Here is a 26,453-nt window from a genome sequence, read left to right as displayed (position 1 = left end):
ACAAACATTTTGTTATAATTATATATATACAGGATACACATAATATATACATTATACATAAAATATACATGTAATTGTTAGTATATGATTGCACAACTAAACCCAAATGTTATCCTATTCTTTTTTTTTTCATCATTTTATGTGACCGACAATAAATACAGAAAAATAAAATATTTAAAAATAATTTTAATACGTGATGTGTGTGATGGTTCATATATTTGTTCTCGTATGTTTTCCAAGTATTAAAATTCACACACTGGTTTTCAAAGGGCTCTCATAATAATAAAGTAGGAAGAACGGATCTTAACATAATTTAGTATTTTTTCCATTGCATTTTATAAAATGTTTACATGGGAAAGTATTTACAAAAATATGAGTAGGACGCGATGAAGTGTAGAAGACAGAGAAAAGAATAAACAATTCAGTTGAGGGTACCCCGACACTGAGGAGCTCCACAAAGGCAAGGGATTTTGTCATCCTCCAATGGGAATTTATAATCGTATGTAATTTCTTCATTAACTCCTATTGGCTGCTTACTGTAGATTACAATCTTCTTTTGGCTTTCAATCGTGATCACTTTTGCATAACAATTTGGCTAAAAGAAACAGATTTGATAAATACACCTTTTACCTCTCTCCCACTCTAAGATTAATTATACATAATGATATATATAGATTATATTAATTAATTATATAATTTATTATTTTATATACATATAATAGAGAGATTTTTATTCATTTCTCTACCGATTCATTAAATCAATTTTTAGTTTAGACTATATATCTTTTTTTCATACAGAAAATGTGTTTATTATATAGCACAGTCAATCAATGTTATAAAAATGGATAATCTTAAGTGACTCACATTGCAACTGTGATTTATGAACCTTGCCAAATTGCCACACTTTGTCGCATCGATAATTGTATCTAAATCGATGCGGAAGAGGTAAGAACTACCGATTCCGGTAGCTTCATATTGGGCTTCCCGCAAGTCGGCGACAACTGGTCTAACCATTTGTCCTACATACTCGATAACCATTTCATCGGCCGCGATTGGTTCCATAGCAAACAAGCCCCAATCGTGAATACCAGATTTGGCAAACTTTAATTGTTTTTTGCGGAACTAAAATGTGTATATTGAAATAAATTAGTATATATAAATTGTATACGTAGAATAAATAAATTATATATAAATTTTAGGTACTGAGAATATGCATTTTACCTTTAATTGATTAAATTTAAGAAGATCACTATCCGTATCAATTCCAAAAGCTGTCAGTAATCGTCGTTGATTGCTTCTTGCCTCACGCGACAGTGCCTGCATTTTACCAGTCAATGCTTTCGAATTATTCTTTGGACCGTTCATAACGCTATCTCCTCCAATATAAGAACCGGCGGTACTGTCCTCCACATCATTACTGCGTTGTATGCTTTGAGCATAGTGATGCTGCAAGAACAAGTTTATTACTCACACATAATTCACATAAAAATGCTATAATATAAATTGCAATATTTCTACGAGATATATGTTAAAACTTTAAAATTTCAATTTATTAAAAAATTATATCAAATATCCAATTGTTTACTTTGTGTTTAGCCTTTTCTCTGACATCGACTTTGTAATATCCTTCCGTTCTAGCACTTCCACTCGCATGTAATCGAAGTTCGTCTCGTTTCCTCTTTTTCGCAGGACTCGGTATATCTGTCGGTGGATGATCAACCCAATGCGTATCATTCAACCAGTAACCTTGAGTATCATCCGCTAATAGAGCTTCGTAACTCCTTCTCAAGTATTCTGCATCTTCTGCATCTATACCCCTTGTTAAAAACTCGTACAAAATAGCCATTTCGGATATGAGATCTCGCTCTTTGTACGTGACTTTCGATTCTACAATCGGCTTAGGTAACTTGTCATATATATAATCATTCTGGATATTCTCTTTTTCTCCCTCGTGATTCTGATGACTATTATGCACTTTTGTATATTTCTTGGATTTTTGCTTCTCCACTTTATGAGTCTTGTCCTTTGATTTCGATAATTTGACAATCTTCGGATGTTTCACTTTCACCGAAGTTGACGGTAGACGTATCATCGATTCCAGGGGCTCCGGTTGCGCAGGTGGCAATGAATACGAATGTTCCATATACACTTGCGAAGCCTGAGAACCAGGCGAACTTGGTGTCTGCTGCCCATTTAATCGAAGATCCGCCTCTGCTTGATACCTGTACAGAATATTGGAATATTTCATCGTTATTATAGAGCGATAATTTTACACTACGTATGCATTATATTGTGCACACACAATGAAGAATTATTTAAAAATTTATTAGTTGAACTGATCACTGACCTTAATCTTCTGATTTCTAAGCTTTCTTCTTCTGAATCCGTTGTGGGAATTTCGCTGAACATCTCGATCTTTTCGTTCTCCTTTAAAATAGGTTCGTCATTTATGTATTTCGCCGACATCGTCTGCAGGGCTCTGATAATATTAGGTTGTATAGAACCCGGACTCCTATGACGTATAATATTATCGCGCCCAGCTAAAGTCATCAAGGCTTCTGCAGCCGAGTTCTCCATCTTTTGTATATCTGGTAATGTTTCTTCCTTTACTAGCGTTATCACTGATGCAGGTTTCGATTCAATCTGTATTTCTTTCTCCTCAGTAATCCTTGGCACATCCTTCGATTCCTTGTCCAAAGTTCCACACACATCGACGAATGGCTTTTCTTCCGTGGCAGGCAATTTCTCGGAAATTGTCTCCTCTGCCTTGATGCTCTCGTATCTCACAGGAGAAGATAATGAGCTAATGAGATTGTCATTGTCGATCTGCGGGAATTCGTTGGAATTTTGATCTTTAATTTTGATATCTGGTACTGGCGTTTCTCTACCAGTCGGCGTGGGACAATCCAATGACTTTTGAATTGCGAATTCCATCAATATATCAGGATCCTCACTATTACAAGCCAGTGGTCTGTGATCAGACATGCGGCTATCTGTGTCTTGCTAAAAAAAAGAAAAAAATTAAATCAATTTTAATCCATTTTTATCAATGTGTTAGCTTTTTAAATCTTTGCACTCATCTGCATTATATATACCTCATCCTCAAAGCCAGCTTCTTCATCGGAACTTTCATTTGAACTATCGGAAGATTCACTGGAACTGATTTCTTCACTACTGCTTTCGAGAGACGAGGACGAAGACGATGTCGAAGAAGAGACACTTGGCAAAGAAACCATCGCTTTCTTCGTTTTTTGTGCCGATGATGTATCCAAATCACTGTCGCTTTCGATCGTTTCCATATCAGCATGACCCGATTGTCGGCTATCCTCATCCTGCGGTAATGGACTTGGAGCTTTGATCTTGCGCTACGGGGAAAAAACAAACATGTTATAATTGATGTTATTGAAGAAAATATAAAACAATACAAAATTCTTACCCTGAACGAAGGCATCTTTGGCATACTAGCTCTAATACCCAAACCAAATCCATCGTAATTGAGTCCTAATGGTGTTGCTTGCTCTAATAAAGATGATAATCCTTGAGTTTTTACGTCTTCTTTCGCCGTGTTATTGACAATAGCATTCTCGCTGCCACCGTGAGTTTGACTTTTCTCAGACTTCTTTTCATCCCACCAAACTTCGAATAATTTGAACGCTGTATTTTCTATCATCTTCTTATTAAAGTCCTTTTTTAGAATTTGCTTCAATTCATTCACTACTTTGCTCAGTACACTATTGATAGTAGGACCCTAAACAGAGATATTTTAAATATTTTTCTAACAAAAATGCTTTTACAAATAATATATATATATATATATAAAAAAATGAAATTTACAGATTCAATCTTATATCAATGCAATGCAATTATCTTGCCTGTGGATCTTTTGTGATGTTATAATTTGCCATAGCGTGCAACCGCGACTGAAACGAAGAATAATAATTTGCCCCTTGATGATTTCCGACTGTTGCCGAGAAAGACGCTGTAGTAGGTTGAAAATGGCTTTGCAAGTAAGTTGCTCCATAAGGATAAGGATATTGCGCCGGTCGCGGCCAATTATAAACATCATTAGGATAATGAGTTAAATTTCCTGGATAACCAGTTGGATACAGTTGACTCGAAGGCTCTGTTTGTGCTACCTATATATTAAAGAGATAATTATACATAAAATGCAATGTAAACATATGTATAATTAATGTATAATATATAAGTAAACTCACTTCTTCAATCTTTTCATCTCCTGAACTCAAAGGACTCAGAGACATTCTGTCGTCGTCAGGTGGAGGAGGTGGAGGTGGTTCTTTAGGTGGTTCTGGTTCATTGTCATCAGGTGCTGGACTATAACTTCCTAATAACGCTTCGTCTTCACTGGAACTTATAACACTACCCAAATCTTCGTCCACAGAAAACTGACTAATGCTATTCTCATGAGCTTTTCTTCTTTCCTTATTTCTTTCTACCATTTTTTCAAAACATTGCTTATAAATTTCATGCGACAGAAAGGGACTAGGTGGCTCGGACAACATTTCACCGTCGCCTTGCAAAGACTTCTTGTCATCTTCCGAGTCGCTGCCAAATTGTAAAAACGGAGGTGCCATTCCACCCGCTTTGTCCTTTAATAACATAGCAATTCTTGTATCTAAATCTAATGTCTTGCGAGTTTCGTCGGGAGAATCACGCGGCGCACTTTTCGTCGTAACCTGATTCTCCTTTTCCTTTTTAGGAGTATGATGTAGTTTTGCATTGGAAGTCTTATTACTACTAATCTGCGTTATATTAGAATTAACACTGTCCAAATTGGTCGCGTGCGGTTGAATCGGCCAAACGGGCGCTGAAGGTGTATATCCCGTTGTTCCAGAGTTGTTACTCCACCAGACATTTGAATTTTGTTGAACCGGTATATTCTGCGATGGTACATTTTGCGGTATGCTAGTTAAATAGCTACTTGGAGGTTGATGATGATAACTGCCATAGAAAAAATCATAATTCGCGGCAGGAGTAGAGTTTTGAGAATAATTATTAGAATAATTCAGTTCACTGGGCGCAGTTCCATAACCCAAATCACTGCCTGTACTGCCGCTTGGTGTAGGATAATCCCTGTATTTGTTATACCTCGAATTTTCTACATACGGCTCTCTGTTCTTCTCTACAGGTAGAATAGCTTTTTTACTACTTCTAAAGTCTTCCCTCTCCTCGAGTAAAACCTTCTCCACAGGTGTTTGATGTTTTTCTTGCTCAATCTCAGGCTTTACCACCTCTTTCTCTATCTTCTTCTCCGGTTTCTTTTCCGTAGTCAACTCCTCAAACATCTTCTTGCACTCCTCCCCGAAGGAATCCAGAAAAACCCTCAACACTTTTCCCATCACAGATGTATTATTCAACTTTTCCACACATGCCTTCGACGCCTTGGTTGATTCAAACACTACTCTTGCTATACCAAGGTGTTTATTAGTCATTGGATGATAATAAATAATAAGTTCCTCTATAGATCCAAATTTCTGAACCATGTTTGTCAAAAATGTCTTATCGATATTATCATTTAAATGGCAAAACGTTACTTCTAGCGGGGGCGGCTCTCCGCAGTAATTCGAATCGATTTTAAATCTAGGTACAGGTAGATCGAGTTGTTCAAGCCTGGTCCAGATCCTCGTCAATTGCGATCTGGGATCACGAGGTTGGACCTGCGGATACGTCGGGTCTCCTGGAACAGTTCCATCGTATCTACATAATTTTGTTGCTCCTTTAACTAAGAACGGGTCGACGAGTAACTTGTAATTTCTCTGCTTTGGAGTCACTTGCGGCGCAGCTGTGTCCTTCTGCGAGTGTGTTACGTGACTGCTACCGTGGCTATGCTTCGAGGCAGGCTGACTCGAGTTTTGCGACGTGCTCTGAGAACCGCCATGGGAATGACGATGACGATGCGAGTGCGCGTGTGAATGTCCATGTCCGTGACCATGTCTCTCCATGCCGTTCATCGCCTCCAAGCATCATCCATTCATGTGAACTTCTGTCGCAAACGTTTAAACCAAACTTTAAACAATATCGATAACTAAGATGGATATATAAATTCAAGTTCTATTTCACATCCTTCGAAAGACAGTATTCGAGGATGCGCGATTATCAACATGTAAACAACAAATTATACATGCGTGCGTCCTCGTCAACTGAATTGCGAATCAATGTAACACAATTTTTACACATCACTATCTCTCGCGTGTCACTTAAAATTAATTAACTTTAATTACAAAAATATCGAATATTCGTTGTTAAAGGTACCGAGTGTTCGATATACATTGATTGTATCAATTACATGATCCGAGTGTTCGATAACCACAAAAATTAGCGGCTGGATTAATTTTGACAAGCCGTCAATCAGCGATTTCTCCCTCTTTCTCTCTCTCTCTCCCTTTCTTTCTTTTCTCACTGCGACATTAATTACGGTGTTAAAGAATAAACAAAATCGCGCGGAACAACTTTTGACAGCTTTGTAGATCGTTGCGCGAAAAATGCAGTTTTCTCTCTCTACCGTGGAGAAGATGCAAAGCGAAATTCTTCTTACTTATCGGATCGATACGATCTTTCGAGCGGCCTTATTAATTACAGCATCTTTAATCAGACTCGAAAGCGCGTCCCGATCGCAGACTTACGATGCCAGTTTCCTCCGGTTTCGCTTCGGATCGCTCGGTCTTTCTTCGCGCGAGAGGCGGAAGAGTACGTAGTTTTTCCCTCAACAACACATAACCTCCAATCGCGTTTCGCGATTTTTTTTTTCCCAAAACCGAGTTACCGTTCGCGATAACGATAACCCACGTTGTTGAAAACTATCTCTCTCTCTCTGTCTCTCCCTCTCTCGCGTCTTTAGTTTCAGTATCCTCCGGTTTAAAGCGTCTGTCCCTCCGTTTCTCGTAAGCTACGTCGAACTAGCGAGTTTCACTCTCTCTCGTTGCTCCTCTTTTCCTCTCCGTCTTCCTTTCTCCCTGCCACTCCTCACTCTCGCCCCCTCTCTCTTTCTCTCTCTCTCTCCCACTCGCTCTCTCTCTTTCTGTCTTAACTAGAACCTTTAGACCCTTATTCAGTTACGTTGCGCTTTTTTTCTGGCAGAACGCGAAACTCTTTCGTGACGTTTGAGTGCGCGGGAGACAGCGTCCTTGTCGTTCCTTGGAAAACCGATCCGTCCTCATCGGCGAACCACCGATGACAGATTCGGCGAGGGAAGAAACGTGCCGAGTCTCCCGCGCGCGTGCTCCGCGATGCAGATGCACTCTCTTGCAGTTGCACTCTCCTTACGATGCCCCGGATGCGTCTGCCCCTACGTCCTGGAATATTTTCCTGACGGGACGAATGTGATGGAGAGATTTTACTGATTCTGTCATGTTGAGGATCGCTCTCCTTATTTATTTATTATTACTGTTTTTTTTTTTTTTTTTTTAATAGACCGTATCTCTCTTAACCTCTTTATTCTTTCTTATTATTAATCGAGCGTTTTTCGATTTGTTTAGCCTCTTTCATCGTGTGAATTTTATTTAGGATTTGTATTTTTGTATATCTATGTTCTTGTTGATGTTCTTTTAATCGAATAATATTGACGGAATAAAGGTTTTATTTCCATCGTCAGGGAAGCGAGGAGTCGCGGATTCACGTCTCTCCGTTTTCATTATATTTGACAGATTGCGTTTTTCTGTAATTTTTGTAATGCAATTAATAGAAATGATGTAAAACCGGATAAAGTGTGCATTATTTACATTGGAAAATACATTCGTGATGCGACTGTCACGTTGTGTATCGACTCGAAAGAGTCCGAGAGATAAATAATCACGTTTTCACGTGCACGATTAGCCACGAAAAGTGCAGAAGAAAATAAGTGCATCTGTACTTTTTTCGAAATAGCGCGTGAATTTCAAATAATACGCATCTTTATTTTCATTTTTATATTTTTCCTTTTCTTTACAAACTCGCATTTTATTTTTGAACACATTTGAATAAAATATAAAAATATAAATGATTTTAGGAAAAACAAGAGGTTGATTGACCATTTTACAGAGTGTGTTCAAAATTCTGTCATCAGAATAGGATTTTTGATCCACCAATCAGGATAAAGAAGCAGAGATTTGAAAATTTATCAATAAAAAAAACTCACCATAAATTAAATGTCACACGATTGGCTAACAAATAGGAATTTTTGTGACTTTCTCTATTTTCCAACCAATCGCGTGTCTGCTTGCGCGAAAACTTCCTTGATTCTAATTGGTCAACGTCAACACAGGAGGCACATGATCGATTTTGATAAATCGTGAGATTTGCTTCCTCTTCTTGAAGTTCAGATTTTATGGTTATTGTTAATGGTTAGCTTTTGCGGAGTTTTTTCCGAAGGAAAAATTTTAGGCTAACCGATCTTGAATATCGGAATATCTCTAATAAAATGTCAATCGTACAGAATTTTTTCAAACGTTACTTGCCGGTGGTGAAGGCCGACGATGAAGAATTGGTGGATCCGCAAAAAGTACTTCGTGTAAGTGACACAATCATTACATAATATTGTTTTTTAAATGGGGATGCAAATGCGCATTGTTAATTAATTTATTAATTAATTTGCGGAGTAAAGATGTATTCATTAAAGTTCAAGCATTGCTTGAATTACACTCTGATTAATTTAACAAAATTGCCTAGTGAAATCTAATTTTATAATTCTACATTCACAAAATACTGCAAATTTTATTTCATAAATTAATCACTAATTAATTGGAATTATAAAAATTTTTTCTTTTATACACATGCATATTTTTCTGTAAAAGTTAAAAATGAATCACATTAATCAATAAAAACAGCATGTTTTTAATAACTCAGTATTACTTTACGCGATTATTTTAATCAATAATTTTTCTTACAGGAGGAATGTGCTTTAGAAGCAAAATGTGTCAATTTGCAGGAGAAATTGAACACATGCAATGATCGTGTTAATTCGAGATCCAATACGGAAGAAACTTGTCTAGAGGAACTTCTTGATTATGTGCAATGTGTCGATCATTGCGTCTCAAAGACTCTGTTTAGCAAACTTAAATAATTGTACGATATTCCCATATAAAGACCCAATTGTTGTTCACAATGTTGAAACTTAATTTCTCAATTATTGTATATATAATCTAATGCTAGTAAAATAAAAAATTAAGTTATTAGATATGAAAATTATATTTGACACACAATCTTTCCATCATCTGTATTTCTCTATAATTCTATGAATTAGTTTTAACAAATCTTAATGTGAACAATATACAATAGGATACATAAAATATCAATGATATACGCACAGACTTTCAATTCATATATATATGTATATATATGTATATCTGTTTTCCTTTCATATAAAAAACATTGGAATGATCTATTAATTTTAAAAAATTTTTAACTATGAAGGTTGAAGAGAACCAGTACCCAGCAGTACGTCAAAACATATGTTGCATACACGTACTGGCTTGTTTAAACCAAATTTCAAGATCGGTACATCCTGACCTGAACACTTGCTGCATAAAATTCGTCCACAATGCCGACTAAAAAGAGAAATAAAATATAATGAAAACTGTGCTACCTTGATATATTCATTTAATGTCGTTAGAGTACAAATCATTCATACCAATGATGCTTGCGCATTGTGAGAGAGAATTTTGTTCCGCATTCTAAGCAGCAATCTTTATCAGACCATGGCGCTTCTTGCGTTAGAGAATCTAATAGTCTATATAATAGTTGTTTCGTTGCTACTTGATAATTGAAGATTGTAATTCCATCTTTATTCATCGAACCTAAGCATGCTCCGGCTTTTACTAATGTTCTACAAAGATTGCCATTACCCTTCATGTATGCAATCAACAATGGTGTGTTTCCATCTAAGTCTGTAAATAAAGACTTTGTAAAACATACGCGTTTTGTAGAATAATTAATATAATTAAAACAAATTACAACATTTTTCTTCCAAAACAATTTTAAATTTAATTAATCTTTTTTTAAAAAAGAACATTTCTTGTACCTGCGTTATTGACTGGATATTGTGACATGCATTCTAAAAATAGTTCGCATATCGTTGCAGCATTGTCCCTCGCGCATCTAGCTAACTCGTGTAGAGGATTACGGCCTTTGAGATTCACAGCTTCCGCGTCCAGCGTACACTCGGTCAGTAACGTCCTGACCACTGACACATGACCTTCTCTTACAGCTACGTGCAACGCGTTATCGCCGTCCGCATTTACCGCGTCGAAATTAATATTATTCTATACAACAAATAATCCATTATTTAACAGGATACCTTAAATGCAATAAAATTAGGTACACCGTCAGGTAGGTATTTAGTGGATTCTTTGCATTAAATAGCTTGTCTCTTACTTGCAATAACGCGGAGACAACAGGAGCATGTCCCGCTTTAGCTGCCACATGCAGTGCGGTGTTCCTATTTGCATCGGTATCATTAACACGAGCGCCTGCTAATATCAAACTTCGCACCAACATCTCGTTTCCTGACATCGCGGCAAGATGCAGCGGAGGCGTTTGTGTAACGTCATGTATTCTTGAATTTACGTCTACCTGTGACAAGAAAAATAGAACTACTGTAGTTACAGTTCTTCACAGTGCATTACAATCTATAATAAATTAAATTCAAGTACTTGTATCGATAATAAAAACAGAATGCTCTCCATGTCACCCTTCTGGATAGCAGTATGTAAGAAGTTTCTGCCCTTATTATCGTATTGTTCGGCGGCCTTTGGTAATCTCTCTAATATCGCTTGCGCAGCTTTGTTGTTACGGACAGTCAGAGCGGTCGCGAATGGCGTAAGTCCTCTCTTATCCCTCTTGTTCAGATCTATATTCGGGTGACACAGCAGAAGAGAGATCAGCTGCGAATGCTGATTCTGTATCGCTACGTGTACAGGAGTCTTTCCCTCCGCATCGCGGGCGTTCACGTCGGCTCCGTGTTCGATGAGCGTTTGCACAACTTGCTCCAATCCCCATTGGCAACACAAATGTAACGGCGTACACTCATCTCTCGCCTCATCTCCGCCGGCACCGTCTGGCCCAAGTCGTCTCGGAGCATTCAAATCACATCCACTGCGATATAAATCATCATTTAAAAGAGAGGAATAAAATAATGACAAATTTACAATATTTTACATTGTAATCATATCTATATACCATCACGATATAAATTAAAAATAAAAAAATAAGATAACAATTTTTTAAATATTATTTTCTTATTTCTGACAAATGATTATTACTTAAAAACTTTTTTTAGCAAAAGAATGCGGATATCGCTACCTTCTGATCAGAAATTGTGCTATATCTTCCTTATTATCATCGATCGCTCTGTGTAGCAGCGTTTGCTGACAACCATCGGGTCCAGAACCCCAACAATCAGTATCAGCTCCGTATTTAACCAAGATTGACGCGGTATCTTCCTGATCTGAGTCTAGAGCATCCCATAATGGGCATCCTATTGAAGTGTCTACACCTCGTCTACAAAGAGCTTCCACTACTTCGCCTAGTCTACAATGTACGCACAGTTGTAGCGGCGTATCTCCATTGGCTGTTCTGCACATATTGAAATACGAATATATATTAATAATATTGAACTTGCAATTTTTTATACATATCAATTTTTGTAAATTTTAATAAACTCACTTTGCATTCATGTCAGCACCATTTTCCAGCAGAAATATAGCGGTAGCTGAATCTTCCTTCAATATTGCCTTATGTAACAATGTCAGACCTTCCTTGTTACGCTCATTTACATCAGCCCCAGCTTTTATCAGAGCTAGTACGATATCTTTGCCTTTTTTAAACGGTGCCTTTATAGCTAGGCTCAGAGGCGTCTCGTTCGCTTTATTTTTAATAGTCAATTGCTCATTAGAGTTAGATAAATCTAATAATTCATTGACTATATCTGCATATAGATTCGAGATAGCGAAATGAATCGGTGTGTCACCAGTAGAAAAGGTAACGACATCGGTTGGAAATCCATTTTTTAATAATGCCCGAGACAAATCTTTTAAGCCGACCTTGCACACTTCATGTAATATCGTGAAACCTTCGTTGTTGGTTTTTGTTAAGTTATTCTTACAATATTCCACTAAAAATAGCGCCGCCCCTTCTCTACATTCTCGCGTCAAGACGTGAAGCAACGTATCCCCAGTGGTGTTATAAATTGGATTCGGTATAGCGCCTTTAGTTAATAATTTAGACGCAAAGTATTCGTTGAAGGGATCAGTCTTCATCGCGAAACATAATGGTGTGTCATCTTCGTTGGTGGTTTCATCTATATCTATACATTTTGCCTCGAGTAACAAATCAAACAGCATATCGTTTCTCTCCGAGATACAGCTATGAAGCGCAGTCCTGCAAATATAAATAAATGTGCAAAATTATATTTGATACTTAATTACATAAAAAAGGCTACAAATCCTATTTTGAATTCCACAGATACTTATTTTTAAGCTTTACATTATTCGGAATGTAATGTAAATCTTGAAACAGGATCTTGAAGGAATACAATATTTACCATCCTCTATGATCTTGTAAATTTGGATCAATTCCTGCTTGAAGCAATCTTGATCCAACTGCTAACATGCTTTCTGTATTATGCTTCGCTACTAGATGCAAGGCAGTACAGCCTTCCAGTTGCTTAAGATCGGCTGTATTTTTCGCACTCTCAATAATATTTACAGGCTCACATAACTTTTGCACATTGCCGTTGTTTTCCAGTTGTTCGATTATAAATTCAGATGAGTAAGAATCTCCTTTCAAAATTGCTGAATGAAGGAGAGAAAGACCCCTTGCATCCTTCGCACTCAGATTCGCTCCATGTTCAACCAAAGTACGGGCCAAAGATGGTTGACGACTTTTCAGGGCAACTTCTAGAGCTGTTTCTCCTTTGTGATCTACAGCATTGACTGCTTTTGGAAGCTATAAAACACATGTTATCGTTAAAAAATAAGAAATATTAGAGTATCCTTTTTAAATTATTATAATTAATAATGGCGCACGTTTGAAAATAATTAAAATATTAAAATAAAAAAAATAATTTTTTGAATATTTTTTACTATATAAAATATTTCTTTTTAAATTAAGAACTTACTCAGCAGAAAAATCAAATATAACTTTAAGTATGATAGAGAAACATGAAAAATGATCTAAAGAAAAATTATATATTCAGTGATGTTAAGTTATGTTAATTATTCAAATATGTTAGTGTTGACAGAGAGAAGACATAAGTTTTGCAATATGATTTTGCATATGCAATTGCATATCTATTTTCATTATAATACATTTCATTTTTTCTTATTGTCTTATATACTTTTTATTTCATTTTTTTTATTTAAAAAATATATAATATACATTTAAAAATATATCCAAATTTTTATTTCAAAATTATATATAATATAAATTTTAAAATTTACAAATTATTGTGTGCATATTGATATATCATAACAAATACAAAGTGATTCGCCATAAATAGTCATTTTTTTTATTTTTGAAAGACGGATAAATATATACATATATATAAAATTAAATAACAAACTGAATAAAAAAATATAAAAAAAAAAAACAAATTTGAGAACCACTGTCTATATCAGCGCGTGCACGATGCCGCGATACGTGCGTTAGTGTATGTGTGTATGCGTATATAGGGGGGCTAATGATCAAGTCAGTGGAATGGCACGAATAACATCGAGTTGGTGTGAAAAAGCGTTTACGGAGGAAGTGTATGGAGATTATTTTCTGATATACATGGAAGAGGACGCAGAAGTATTAAAGAACCGCCGAGGCAGATGACGTGGCCCGGCTGTAATCAGCCGTGGAGCAGTCGCTCTCGATGTGTTTCGAGAGCGAGAAAGGCGGAGAGAGATTTTGACGACGAGGATCGCATCATCGTGCCTGTGTATCGCGAAAAATAAATCGTTATGATGCGTTACACGATGCGTGCGAACGTTGTAATACTGTGATAAAAGTGTACCATGACTGTGTCTTACTGTATTTGGTAACGGAATATGTATATATAGAGTATTGACGGAGATTTTGATACGTCAGTTTATCAAGTTCACTTATATTAATTAAGAAAATAATTAGAGCAGAAAATTATAATTTAGAAACTTGGCGATATAAATAAAACAGGACTTTCAATAGTGAAAGCTGACAGTTTTTAATAAATGTCAAAGAGGTATCTAAGAAATATTTATATTCATCTTGATATTAAAAAAAAGTCTTACATAAGATATAAATTTAATTATTTTTTATGAAATTTCTTTGATAATAAAATTGCTTTGTAATGAATATAGATAATTATAATATAAGAATAGAGAAAATTTGGAAAACAGTTTTTAAAAATTTAATTAAAGACAGAATTAAACTTCCTAAATTTGTATAACAAGAATAGAGATAAAATATTTCAATTTCAGTACAATTCTAGTCAAATATTAATTTTGAACATTGTTTCAGATATTACTGCCGAAATAAATTAATCGTACAAATATCTCATTGTTGATTTAATTAAATAATTATTTCTCGATGAGCTAACTATTATTGCAAATAAAATGTACAATTTGAAGTCAAATCTACAGATTATGATATTATATATCAGTATTTTGTCATGTATGTGCATTTCTTTTATACTTTGATTATTGTAATCAGAGAAATCAATAAAACTTAAAGATTAATATAATATAAAATTTATAGACATTTTACAAGCACAAGCAGAAGGCATTTCATGTTTCAAATGTCTCACAGCGTTGACAAGACCAGAAGACACACATTTGCTTTGTTCCCATTTTGATGGGAGTGCCAAATTTCAGACATTCTGTCCAACTTCGACACTTTGTATGAAGAGAACTATTCAATATAAATCTAAAAGTAGGTTGGCAAATGTTGACAGAGTAACCATTAAATGATAATGACCTAACCATTTGTTTGAAAATTTTCTTTTAGCATCTGTAGTTACTACTGTTCAGAGAGACTGCGCCCCACAGAAATATACCTCTCGTGTTTATAATGAAGCCGATCAACAGTGGTATAAAAAGGAAGAGATTGTAGCAACTGCTTATGACGAAGGTTGTTTTATAGGTGAACACAGGGGAGCACCGACCGATCCACCTGAATATTGTTTTTGTAGTTTTCACTTGTGCAATTCATCTCCTTTACAATTTGGGATATTTAACAAAATATATGGAATAATCCTAGCACTGCTGATTGTAAGATTAATATAGAATTTTTCAATTGATGGCACACAATGTGTTACTTAAAAGAAAGTGTTTCATATATAAGATATATAATTCTCTCTGATAATGATGGGAGTACAAATGGAGCCTTTACAACAAATTGCAAGTATTGTATTATATAATACACAAATATTGATGTCTATCCAATAATAATATAAATGGCTATAAATAACTAATTTATTTTTAAAAATTGTTAAGTTATTTAATTTTAATTTTTACAATTAGAGAGAATCTATATATCTATTTAGAAATTAGAATTGAATAAAATAATTGGATATTACACACAAAGATAAAATATCTTTTACTAGTCAATTGTGAATCATCTTGTTACAGATTAGTTCTAAATTATATTTATAATTTATATCAAAAATATCTATTAAAAAATGATCCAGAATGTTTCTACTTGTAAGTTATATTATATTAGGGACCAGCAGTCTTAATCTATATGTAATTGATCAGAAATAAAACTGTCACTGCTGATTACTAAATAAGTTTTAACATATCAATATTTCTAAAGGCTTGGAATTTTCAAGCAATTTGACTTGTTGTCATTGTTTAAACTGCCTTTTCGAATAATCTACTTTGAACTATTCAAATATGTTAATCATACAATTTGTTCTACTCTCTGAGTCTCAACAATTATATTTGTAAACAAATAATTTTTTAACATTAATAAAAGTAACCCAAAGTAACTAAGATAATATTTTTACTAGCAAAAAATATTGTAAATGTTAATGTTTTCAAGTATTATAAAAAAATAAATTAAAAGTATTGAAAAAAATAAGTTACTTATCTTTTAAATTAATTTAGATTTTATGTTTATAATTAAATCATTTTAGTTTATGCAATTACTTAACATTCAAACTTAAGCTGTGAATATGTGTGTAAATTAATTAATATATTAAAATATTAAAAATATATCTTATAATAACAAACACAGAACACATAATAAATCTCCATACATTAATAGCACAATATTTTCATATTATGTTTATATATTGAAATAAAATATATAAATAAATATATGAAATATAAATTGTCATGTATCAAATTAGGTTTAATTTCAATTATTTCAATAAAATTTACTTCAATACATATTACATTACGTTGTCTTTTTATCAAAAAGGAAGAGAACTTACCTCGGCGTTATTTTCCACTAAGTATAGAAACACGACGTCTTCGCGCATCAAGCGTACGGCTGCATGTAAAGGATATTTGCTCTTAGTTTGCAACAACTTATATAACAGAGAACCTGGCATCTCTTTGAAATCTTCGCCCGTTAAATCTTCCTGTAAGTTATATTAATATTTTAGATATAACACATACAGACAATAATGTTGTTATTGTCAAGTGAGATTATTGTAATTTTACCCAATGTGCTGAAATTAAAGAACTGCAATGCTCCTTTAACTTTAAGGTACCCAATTCCTCAGCTGCTGAATATAATCCCACACAATCCTTCAATCCCACTGTCCCAATTAGATATCTTTCGCATTGATCTACCATTTCTGACAAATGAAAGCCAGCTGCTGCTTTCATCAAGTCCAATGTTAGATCTTCTTGAGACACCTTGCCAGTATAAATCCATTTTAACAACACTAATGCAACACTGCTATTTAAATTGCTCCAATCTAAAAATAATTATGCAATAAATATGTAATAAATATAATCACAATCTAAAAATAATTATGCAATAAATATGTAATAAATATAATCACAGATATAAAATAAATAGACATAAATATATTACCTAAAACAGTCTTTTCAACAAGGGCTGCATCATTGAAGAAATCAGTTCTGGCAGACAATACAAATTTATGTGCTGGTATTTCTTGATCAATCAGTTTTATATTTATATCACTAAAAATAAATAAATAAATTTCAGGATAATATTCATTATAAATATTATACAATTTTATATTACATTTTTGTATAAAAAAACATACCAAATTGTATATAAGATACCTGTAACGATGTTGACAATATAAAGATGCTATAGTTGCCAGAAGCCTACTGACAAATCCACCTTCTTGCTTCTCAGCTGTAATGATAGCATACTCCTTTTGCAATTCTATGTTTGCATTGTACAAATTGACATATTGCTCTCGCAACAGGGATAGATGTTGCTGCCACTTTTGCGCTTCTGTAGAATCTTCTGAAAACAAATATACATATAATTATTCTTCATGAAACTGTTCAATGTTATCAAAAACTTACCCATAATTAATAAGAATTATTACGTCGAGAGCGTTTGACAGATTGAAGAAAAATATTATTGCATGATGCAGTACATGTTCATCTATACATGGATCTGTCAAAGTAGAAAAAAAATAGAAGCTACTGCGAATGACACGTATCAGAATCAGTAAGCGGGCGAATCCGGAGAGGATTTATTATTATTTCAAAGGAAGATCGCACGAGCCGGTACTCGGGAGAAAACACAAAATATCACGCACATATATCACATATATACGCCCACGCTATCAAGGAACCATTACGGCATCTGTCATATCCACACGCACATAAACACGCACGCGCACGCAGCGTTTGATAAAAAGTGCCCACAAATATCTCCTCTTCGAGGAATCAAGTCCGAGTTTTTAAATCACCCCTATATTCTACGAATAGATAACGAATAGATAATATATAGCTTATAGCCCTGCCCCTCCGATTTTACCGCTCGATTCCGCAAAGTTGCGGAAAAGAGACGACGAATGGAATGCATTTAGAAGAAAAAAGACAAAGAGAAACATATATATGTGTATGTATGTATGTACGTGTGTAAATAAGGACGAGGAGGGGAGACCGGCGAGATCGCGTGTACTAATTGGTTAATGAGCTTTAAATTCGAAGTCACAAATATCAGATGAATCGTGAATCGGATAATCAGTGAATGAACACGTGTTCTACAAATAGAAATTGTGTTCAATCGTGCAATTGGCTGTTCTAAGCCCTGAAAACTATTTGCATCGAATTAAAGGTCATTCCACGATAGATCGCAAACGCTCCGGTTGACAGTTCGCGGATTGACCAATCGGAGCGAAGCAACTGTCAGCTGATTGGTTAATCCGCGCAGCTCCAAATTGTTCGCTCAGATTTTGTCCACGTCACCCATTGGCCCGATCAGCACGGGAGTTTGCGATTGATCAGTCTAGTGGAAAAACCCTAAACACCGATTAGTGTGAATAGTGTATTTTTGCGTGATGTTTCTGCCTGGACCAAAAAAGAACGAATTGTCACAGCTGAGCGAATTGAAGAATATTTTCTAATAAACATGTATATGGAAAATAATTTATATTTCGTGATACGTTTGAAAAGTGGAACAGGTAAAACTGTCGAAAATATCTCTGACTTGTCAATTTATATACATACTTATATATATAAATGTATATGTTAAATTTGACAGATTTTTTAAAAGCTGTTGAACAAATGTGCTGAACACATAAGCGTAGATGTGTCTTTCGAATTTATATCTAAGTAATAAAAGAAGTTAGAGTATATTCAGCCTTCGGTAGTGTTTGATTAGTAATGATGATTTGGCATTAATATGTGTGTACTGATAATTAAGTACGATAAAAAGGAACTGTTGTCACAATGTTTTGCCAAAATTTTGTACGTTGAGATTGTGTAAGAAAAGCAGAGAAATGGGAGGAATAAGTTGGAGCGAATTATTTCCGGGAAGATGGAGTTCTGTTATATTTATTTCCTATATAGCTCTATTTATAAATCAAGGTACGTTGATTTTACATGATTATATTTTGTCATTATCAATAATAAATGGACAAAAAAATGTTACACATTAAACAAAAATATTAATTATATGTTAGTCATGAAAAAATAATGTCAGAATTCATGACAATATTTTTTTTTTTGCTGTAGGTATTCTTGTGACATGGTCTCAAAGAAGTGGTCGCTATGAGTATAATACTGTGGCAGTTGTGCTGATGACAGAAGTTTTAAAATTGATAATATCTACAGTACTTTATTGCAAAGAGTAAGTAAACAATTTGGAATTTTAATTTGTGCAATTGGTTATCTTAATTTTAGTAATATATTTTTTCATTTACAGCAATAGTATTTTAACTCTTCTTCAGGAGACAAAAAAGAATAAAAAGGGTGAGACCAAAATAACAGATAAAGAATTCTAGAAATTTGTATTATAAACATTTGATGCAATTGAAATTCATAAAAGGCTAAAGAAAATTTCTGTCTATTTTTTAGTGCTTCTACTGTATATGATACCTGCATTTTTATACTGTCTCTACAACAATCTAGCATTTGTCAATTTGGCTAGATTTGATCCTACAACTTACTATATCTTGCTGCAACTTCGTGTTGTGCTTACCGGAATCATATTTCAAGTATACTTAATATTGGCACACTTTTTAACATAATAACAAAATAGCAATAAATGTTGAATGAGTCTTATATGTGAGAATTCTAATTTTTTTCAGGTTATTTTTCGCAAAAAGTTGTCTGCGATACAGTGGTTTTCATTAGTGATCTTGACAGTTGGTTGCATGGTAAAGCACTTTGATATCCATGTCTTTGATGCAGAATTCCATGTAGATATTTCTCTATTTTTAATTCTTGTACAGGTATATTGAATTTTATTACATAATGATATTTATATGACTGTATGGTTATTTTCTAAAAAATTTCTATTTGCAGACAACATGCTCTTGTTTAGCTGGCGTTTATAATGAGTACTTGCTTAAACAGCAAGGTGCTGACATTGACATTTTTGTACAAAATGTATTTATGTATATAGACAGTATTTTCTGCAATATTATAGCAATTATTTTATTAACTACATTCAAGAACAATGTCAGTGATACATTCAGTAATATTGAAATAAGTACAGCTTTGCAACCGAAAATAATATTAATTATGTTAAATAATGCAATTGTTGGAATAATAACAAGTTTCTTTTTGAAAACTTTAAATTCTATATTAAAGACTTTTGCTAGTGCAATGGAACTGATTTTTACGGCAGTGTTATGCTGGATTTTATTTAATATAGTTATTAATACAAACACTGTCATTTCTATAGCTATGGTAAGTTTTGCTATTATTTTATATTCAAGAAATCCTGTACAAAATACTCAATCTAAGGAAACGATAGAAAGCAGAAAACAATTTTTAGTATAGGCACACACAATTAATAACAATATTAAATTGTTTAAATAATAAATGTGTGTCTACAATCAAAATTATGAAACGAAGTGATAGTGTATTAACCAATAATATTGTTACAAGTTTTTTTCTTGTGATAACACGCAAGCTTTACATAATTCTTAATAATTATGTTGTATATTGTGTAAAATTTGATATGTTAAGTTTATAATATTGAAAAATCAAGATGTTATAATTTTTTTTAACAAATTGAATCTAACATTCAGATTATGATAAGATCCGAGTAGAAATATTTAATTCCTTTGGTATTTAAAATTAGTAGAAATTGTCAAATTACAAAATTCAAATAACTTTATATTTTTTACGTTTATCTCTTTAAATATATTCAAAAATATATGAGTAAATTAAGATATACAAAAAATATATATTTATAATATATATTTATACAAACTTGTAAATACATCTTACATACTATAATTTACAATTCAATAAAGGAATATAAGTAATGTGTAAAATAAAGGATTACTTTAAAATCTTTTTTATTTTATGTATGTATGTATATGTATATATATGTGTGTGTGTGTGCAGATATTATTTTTATATTATATATATATACACATAGCCTTTTCATTTATATATTTATACATACACACCTTTTCAATTTATTTATATACACACACAAACCTATAAACAATAAATATCTAGAAATTGTCAAGCTTTATATACACAATTTAAATGTTCAGTTTCTTAAAAATCAATTTTTGAATACTAATATAATTCATATGTAATTTATTTATATTCATAAATTTCCAAATAGTCTGGAAGCTCATACATGGAAAAGTTCTATCACATATACACACAATGTGTACTACTACATATCAAGAAAGATGGAACAAAATTATGTACATATTATATATAGTTACTAGCAAATTTGTGGTAAAACTACCAACAACATATATGTGTATATATACATATACGTATTCTTTAATCCTTTAAAAAATTTTTCTAATTTGTAGATATTCAAATTGCTTTTTATATTTTAATAGGTTTTTAATTAGTTTATATAAATGTTATGAATAAATGTAAAAGTCATTTTTATTATTATTAGATTATATTTAAATATAGCAACTGCAAAAAAACTTATTTATATTTATTAATAAAACATATATGTAAGGAAACATTATTTCACTATGACTGATATCAGAAATTATAATCAGAATTAATATAATTATAAATTATTACAAGTTTTATATATATATATATAAATTACATTTTAAGTGCAAAATTAATGTGTTTCTAAAATAAGTCGCCAGAATGTGAGATTTTATTTACTTAAAATTTGAGGAACACTACGCATATTTTTGCGACTAATGACTTAAAAAATTAAGTACCAATATTCACAATGAAATATATATATATATATATATACACATATATAAGATTTAATCTTTTCTCAAAGCATTCTTTTTTGCTATAGTTTTTTTAATCTTTGAAAAATGCTAGCAATTAAACAAGTGTGAAAGATATTATTTGGTTACAAATATCGCACTTATTATAATAATTTGCATAATTACTTAAATAAATTTGTACAAATAGATTTGCCTTACAAAAACACAATATGGCAATCTACAAAATGCAAATTTTATGTAAAGTACATACTAAATATATTAAAATCGAATTAGGACCAGAATTGCCAATTAGATTAATATTTTAAATTTATTTTTAATATTTATTTACATTATGTGTATCACAACAAAAGAACACTTAACAATGTGCATTAGTTAGGCACATATATGTTAAAAAACAATATTAATTGCTAGTTCTCTTTCCTCTCTCTCTCTCTCTCTCTCTCTTATATATATACATATATTTCTACAAGATTTCAGTCTAATGAAATATGAAGCTTTAACTGTCATTAAGCACTGTAAATTTTATGAAAACAAAAAATTTAAGGCCTTTAATACTTCTAATAAAAATCTGAAATGTATTCTCTCTTATATGATTAATATAACAATTATATATATAAATGTGATTACAAAGTTATGAACGCATTAGTTTTTAGGTCAGTCATTTCACCCTGATATTGAGAAAAATTATAAAAATCTACATGATTGTACATTTGAAATGTACACACAAAATTATGTTAATTAAATAATTAAATATAAGAAATTATATAGAATTCAATTTATCTGTTCACAATATTATAAAAATCATGATTTCTCTATGTAAAACAACCAACTAATCAATATATTTTAACACATTAACAATCAGATATATTAATAATCGATACTTTTATATTAATTTTGATAGCTACAATATATACATAAACAAAAATCTAAATAACTGTACAAATAGTTAAAGTACCTTTGCATATTGTCAAAACTGAATTTGTTAGGAAAATTTTTCATCAAAAATTGGTTTTTATACGATTTCTGTACAGTAACTCGAAATTTTTTTATAAAATATGTATCTATGATATTTAGTCTGATGTTTTTAATTGTTTCATGATTTGTTGCGTAATTAATTTAGTTGCTTCGCTTGCATTGGGTATAAGAAATTTATCCATATCGGAAATAATTGTATCGTTATATTGTGTTGTACCATATTTGAAAGTTATCAGATCGGCATGTCGCTTTCTCGACGTTATTTTAACGATACTCGTTAGGGGACGTTTCACGATTACATGTGCAGCACCTTTTCGCTCCGGGATTTCTCGTAGTACTATAAGATGACTATCAGTAACCAGTAGTTGACTGAAATAGAGGAAATACGTTTGTAAATGTGATTGATTTTATGTCATTTTATGATAAAAAAATTTTGTTATGTTATACATTTACCTATCACAGAGATCACCATTGACTTTCACTTCTTGACATTTAAAGGAATGTAATAATTTAGGATCTTTCATCCATTGCTGTATAGATACTACTTCAATAGGCTCTTCACTTTCATTATTAGTCATAGTCATATCTACAAGAGATTTGTCATATAATTTATAGTCTTTTTCTTATTTTAAACAGTTTATATGAAAACCATTTAAAAATAATTCGAAAAATGCCCACCTATCTCTTGATCATCGTCTATACTAAACACGGGCGCGGTTTTCCTTTGACGTTTAATGTAGTCTAAATCTTTGCCATCTCTCTTTTCTGTATTGCTATTAACATTCGCCGTAGGATTAACAATATAATCAAACAGCTTCCCTTTTACTTCTTGGCTTTTTAATTTCATAGCTAATCCAATTTTCCCTAGGAGATCGGAATTGTTATTTTTCACTTTCACCGGACTCGCTTCGTTTGAATTTTCTTCCGACATGTTAGTATTACACACCAAACAATGCTGCGAATTGTGATCGACGAGACTCGATACTACTTCATCACCAAAATATTCATGAATAGCTGAAAACAAATTATGACATAAATATATGATTTATTATTAATTCTTTAAAATAAAAAATTAAATAAAAACAATTTACCTTGATAGCCAGAAGTGACCATGCTCACATATTGTGTATGCTTTTGTAAAAAGGATGCTACTACCATATGCGTATAACGATCTTCCTCTTGTCTACCACTTCCTAGAAAACAAAGATGTTCTCCACCAGCTTGCGAACCAACAGCTAGCGCTTGACGTTGAGCTTGCAATAAACCTTGCACTGCTGTGGCAAATGCAGCAGGTTCTTGAAGCATCTAAAAACATACAAATATATTTAATCTTTATTTTCAAATCCTAAACATCTTTTTTTTGTTTATTTAAATTTTAAATATATATGAGAAAATTAAAATACATACAAATATATACATCATTCTAGTAAGTTTAAAAATTTTTTTTTAATTGGTTTGATAAATTTAAAGTCATAAAAATATTTGTGTAATTAATATTTACCAAGTTACAATCAAGGTGAAATGCTGTTGGTAAATGACCTGCATTATATTGTTCTGCAGGTCTACAATCTACAAGAAAGAATCTAACAGCCTCAACAGTATTATTAGATATGGATGGAGCCTCAATAGCATTTTCTACTAATTCTTGCGCCGATACTGGTAAGCATAATGCGTGAGATATTGATTTCTCGTCAGAATTTTCTCCGAACATTATAGGATACAAATCCTGTTTAAAAGACGTTGGCGTTTTCATCGCATAGTACTGTGCCAATGAACAGAAATCGGTTACATCCTCTGCTTCTAGAGCACATGGCATTATAGCTATGGCATCTATTATATTTTGCTTATCCTCGTCCTTCATACTTAAAATTTGCTCTCTACAAGATGAAAATTAAGTTATATAATCAGTATCAACAAATATGATAAAATGCCATCTTATTTAAAATTTACCTGGCATTTATAATCATAATAAGTGAGAGGAACAGCATGAAAAATGGGTCAGCTTGCATAAAATATAGATCCCACATAGTACAGATTGCTGGCAATGAACAGACACCAGCAAATAATGTATTCATCCATACTTTTGTATATTGATCAGGTGATATCCTTTTTGTATCCAAAAACGAACACAATTCTGGTTCATGATAGAGTAATAGTAATCTTAAAACTGAACTATATGCTTCACCTCTAAAAAAAGATATACTGTGTGACAAAAATTATAAATTATTTTTACATTAATATAGTTCTCGCAAATAAGAATACTTGCATTATATATATACCTTGGAATATAGACATCTCTTATTGCCTCAAAAAGATTATAAGTTGCAGCACGTGGTAATTTTAAAGCTATTAAAGGGGCCAATAATTCTAACCATCCATTTCCCCTTTCATATTGTTTGCATTTACTTTTACAATAAAATGTTAGTATAGATTCAAGATCAGAAACCACAGAAACTTTATCCTCATCCTCATTGCCAAGTTTTGCTGTAATATTTGAAAATAAAATATTAGTAAAAATATAAATAAAACTATCTATTAAGAAATCTACATAATCCTTTCCCATATACTGACCTACTAATTGTTGACAATCATCACGAATTACATTTTGTTCAGGTAAATCATAAACTTCATTAAACTGGCTCAACTGATCACGTCGATCAGTAACATATAAACAAGCCTGCCAAACATCTGGCCTTAAATTTGTAGGAATTGGTTGGCCTTTACAAATTGCATAAATATCAGATGCAGATGGTGCTTCTGTATCTAGAAGCGCTGCTTCCAATTCTAGTATCCTGAAATAATAAAAAATTAACACAAAGATAAAACTAAATAATAAACATTATTTGTAAGAAAGTATATAAAAAATTAAAATGCATACAAAATATTTGAGTACAACATGTAGGAATGTTGTACAATCTGCATGAACATAACACATTAATTAGCACAATTAGCAAACTGTGAAAAGACGTCATGTCACACTTCTCCGCTACATTTTAGTGCACTCCGTATATAAAAAATTGTATATGTATCTTATTTGTATATGTAACTTTCAAACTTTCAAACTTTTTTATATACAAATATGTTATTAAAAACTACACAACACATATATATATATATATATATATATACATATCACAAAGATATCACAGATCTTGATTTGCATATGAATGATTCATTAATTTTACATTGTATGTTAATAAAACATATGTACGGCAAAAAAATGTCATTCCTCGACGAAATAAAAAAAAAAAAACTGTTTTTATCAGCTTACCAGGTGTTTTCGTCCTCCTGTAGTGCCATCGTAGTAAATGTCGCAGCGAATAGAATTCAGATATGTACGAGAACACGCAAAAATTCGATGTCCGTGAAAATTATCTACGACGAAAAGAACACTTTTGGTCGTTTAGCATGCTTTGAGGCGAAAGCTTTCATATTTTGCGAATTTCTTCGGTCGCAGTGGGTTTAGCAGTTTTGGCATATTTGATAAAACGTAGCTGCTGTTGACAGATCGTCGCCATCTTTCCGGTTAGAGATGCTTATCGCCAGTCGATTTCTCGATTATCGATAATAATAGAAAACTTCCGTTTCTAAATTCCAAAATATTGCTAGTTTAATCACTAGAAAACTAGCTCTTCTATTGGATAAATACCGGACGTATTGTAAATCCTCCATTAGAATTCGTAGA

At 32.6% G+C, this 26,453-nt stretch overlaps 6 protein-coding genes across 11 annotated transcripts; 3 read left to right on the top strand and 3 right to left on the bottom strand.

The window, feature by feature from the left end:
• Positions 1-196: 196 nt before the first annotated feature.
• Positions 197-7,803, bottom strand: Set1 (SET domain containing 1). 3 transcript variants are annotated; one of them, XM_085482168.1, is made up of 10 exons: positions 6,645-7,803; positions 4,218-6,004; positions 3,873-4,136; positions 3,437-3,748; positions 3,096-3,365; positions 2,348-3,003; positions 1,586-2,222; positions 1,222-1,446; positions 865-1,122; positions 197-595 (listed from the first exon to the last, which is right to left on the bottom strand). In XM_085482168.1, the coding sequence occupies exons 2-10, from the start codon at positions 5,970-5,972 to the stop codon at positions 422-424; spliced, it is 4,551 nt and encodes a 1,516-aa protein (XP_085338294.1). In that variant the 5' UTR covers positions 5,973-6,004; positions 6,645-7,803; the 3' UTR covers positions 197-421. The 3 variants fall into 3 exon arrangements, with proteins under 3 accessions (XP_085338294.1, XP_085338296.1, XP_085338295.1); XM_085482170.1 differs by having other exon boundaries at positions 4,218-6,001; XM_085482169.1 differs by having other exon boundaries at positions 4,218-7,803.
• A 497-nt stretch (positions 7,804-8,300) lies between these two features.
• UQCR-11 (Ubiquinol-cytochrome c reductase 11 kDa subunit) lies at positions 8,301-9,170 on the top strand. The gene is made up of 2 exons (XM_029310554.2): positions 8,301-8,506; positions 8,885-9,170. The coding sequence occupies exons 1-2, from the start codon at positions 8,417-8,419 to the stop codon at positions 9,056-9,058; spliced, it is 264 nt and encodes an 87-aa protein (XP_029166387.1). The 5' UTR covers positions 8,301-8,416; the 3' UTR covers positions 9,059-9,170.
• On the bottom strand, positions 9,165-18,008 carry LOC114937078 (ankyrin repeat and FYVE domain-containing protein 1). 3 transcript variants are annotated; one of them, XM_085482165.1, is made up of 14 exons: positions 17,705-18,008; positions 17,466-17,559; positions 17,214-17,403; positions 16,999-17,108; positions 16,620-16,879; positions 16,388-16,537; positions 12,536-12,939; positions 11,659-12,372; positions 11,296-11,568; positions 10,647-11,088; positions 10,369-10,566; positions 10,016-10,256; positions 9,626-9,881; positions 9,165-9,542 (listed from the first exon to the last, which is right to left on the bottom strand). In XM_085482165.1, the coding sequence occupies exons 2-14, from the start codon at positions 17,467-17,469 to the stop codon at positions 9,401-9,403; spliced, it is 3,384 nt and encodes a 1,127-aa protein (XP_085338291.1). In that variant the 5' UTR covers positions 17,470-17,559; positions 17,705-18,008; the 3' UTR covers positions 9,165-9,400. The 3 variants fall into 3 exon arrangements, with proteins under 3 accessions (XP_085338291.1, XP_029166268.2, XP_085338292.1); XM_029310435.2 differs by having other exon boundaries at positions 17,466-18,008; XM_085482166.1 differs by having other exon boundaries at positions 17,214-17,400; positions 17,466-18,008.
• On the top strand, positions 13,600-15,940 carry LOC114937144 (uncharacterized). The gene is made up of 4 exons (XM_029310553.2): positions 13,600-14,194; positions 14,473-14,625; positions 14,710-14,883; positions 14,959-15,940. Exons 2-4 carry the CDS (start codon positions 14,568-14,570, stop codon positions 15,234-15,236), a joined length of 510 nt encoding a protein of 169 aa, XP_029166386.1. The 5' UTR covers positions 13,600-14,194; positions 14,473-14,567; the 3' UTR covers positions 15,237-15,940.
• Positions 18,009-18,444: 436 nt separating the features above from the next.
• On the top strand, positions 18,445-20,729 carry senju (UDP-galactose transporter senju). The gene is made up of 7 exons (XM_029310552.2): positions 18,445-18,574; positions 18,655-18,980; positions 19,128-19,242; positions 19,318-19,364; positions 19,470-19,609; positions 19,703-19,846; positions 19,920-20,729. The coding sequence occupies exons 2-7, from the start codon at positions 18,893-18,895 to the stop codon at positions 20,397-20,399; spliced, it is 1,014 nt and encodes a 337-aa protein (XP_029166385.2). The 5' UTR covers positions 18,445-18,574; positions 18,655-18,892; the 3' UTR covers positions 20,400-20,729.
• A 429-nt stretch (positions 20,730-21,158) lies between these two features.
• Positions 21,159-26,299, bottom strand: TBC1D23 (TBC1 domain family member 23). Of its 2 annotated transcripts, none has more exons than XM_085482167.1 (9): positions 26,040-26,299; positions 25,340-25,560; positions 25,048-25,252; positions 24,719-24,970; positions 24,270-24,645; positions 23,860-24,073; positions 23,447-23,782; positions 23,222-23,354; positions 21,159-23,137 (listed from the first exon to the last, which is right to left on the bottom strand). In XM_085482167.1, the coding sequence occupies exons 1-9, from the start codon at positions 26,066-26,068 to the stop codon at positions 22,864-22,866; spliced, it is 2,040 nt and encodes a 679-aa protein (XP_085338293.1). In that variant the 5' UTR covers positions 26,069-26,299; the 3' UTR covers positions 21,159-22,863. The 2 variants fall into 2 exon arrangements, with proteins under 2 accessions (XP_085338293.1, XP_029166384.2); XM_029310551.2 differs by having other exon boundaries at positions 24,719-24,955.
• Positions 26,300-26,453: the final 154 nt, after the last annotated feature.

Source organism: Nylanderia fulva, unplaced genomic scaffold (assembly GCF_048542155.1).
Source record: "Nylanderia fulva isolate GAGA-0341 unplaced genomic scaffold, ASM4854215v1 Scaffold2, whole genome shotgun sequence".
Lineage (NCBI taxonomy): Eukaryota > Metazoa > Arthropoda > Insecta > Hymenoptera > Formicidae > Nylanderia > Nylanderia fulva.
This window is presented reverse-complemented; position numbering and strand designations above follow the sequence as displayed.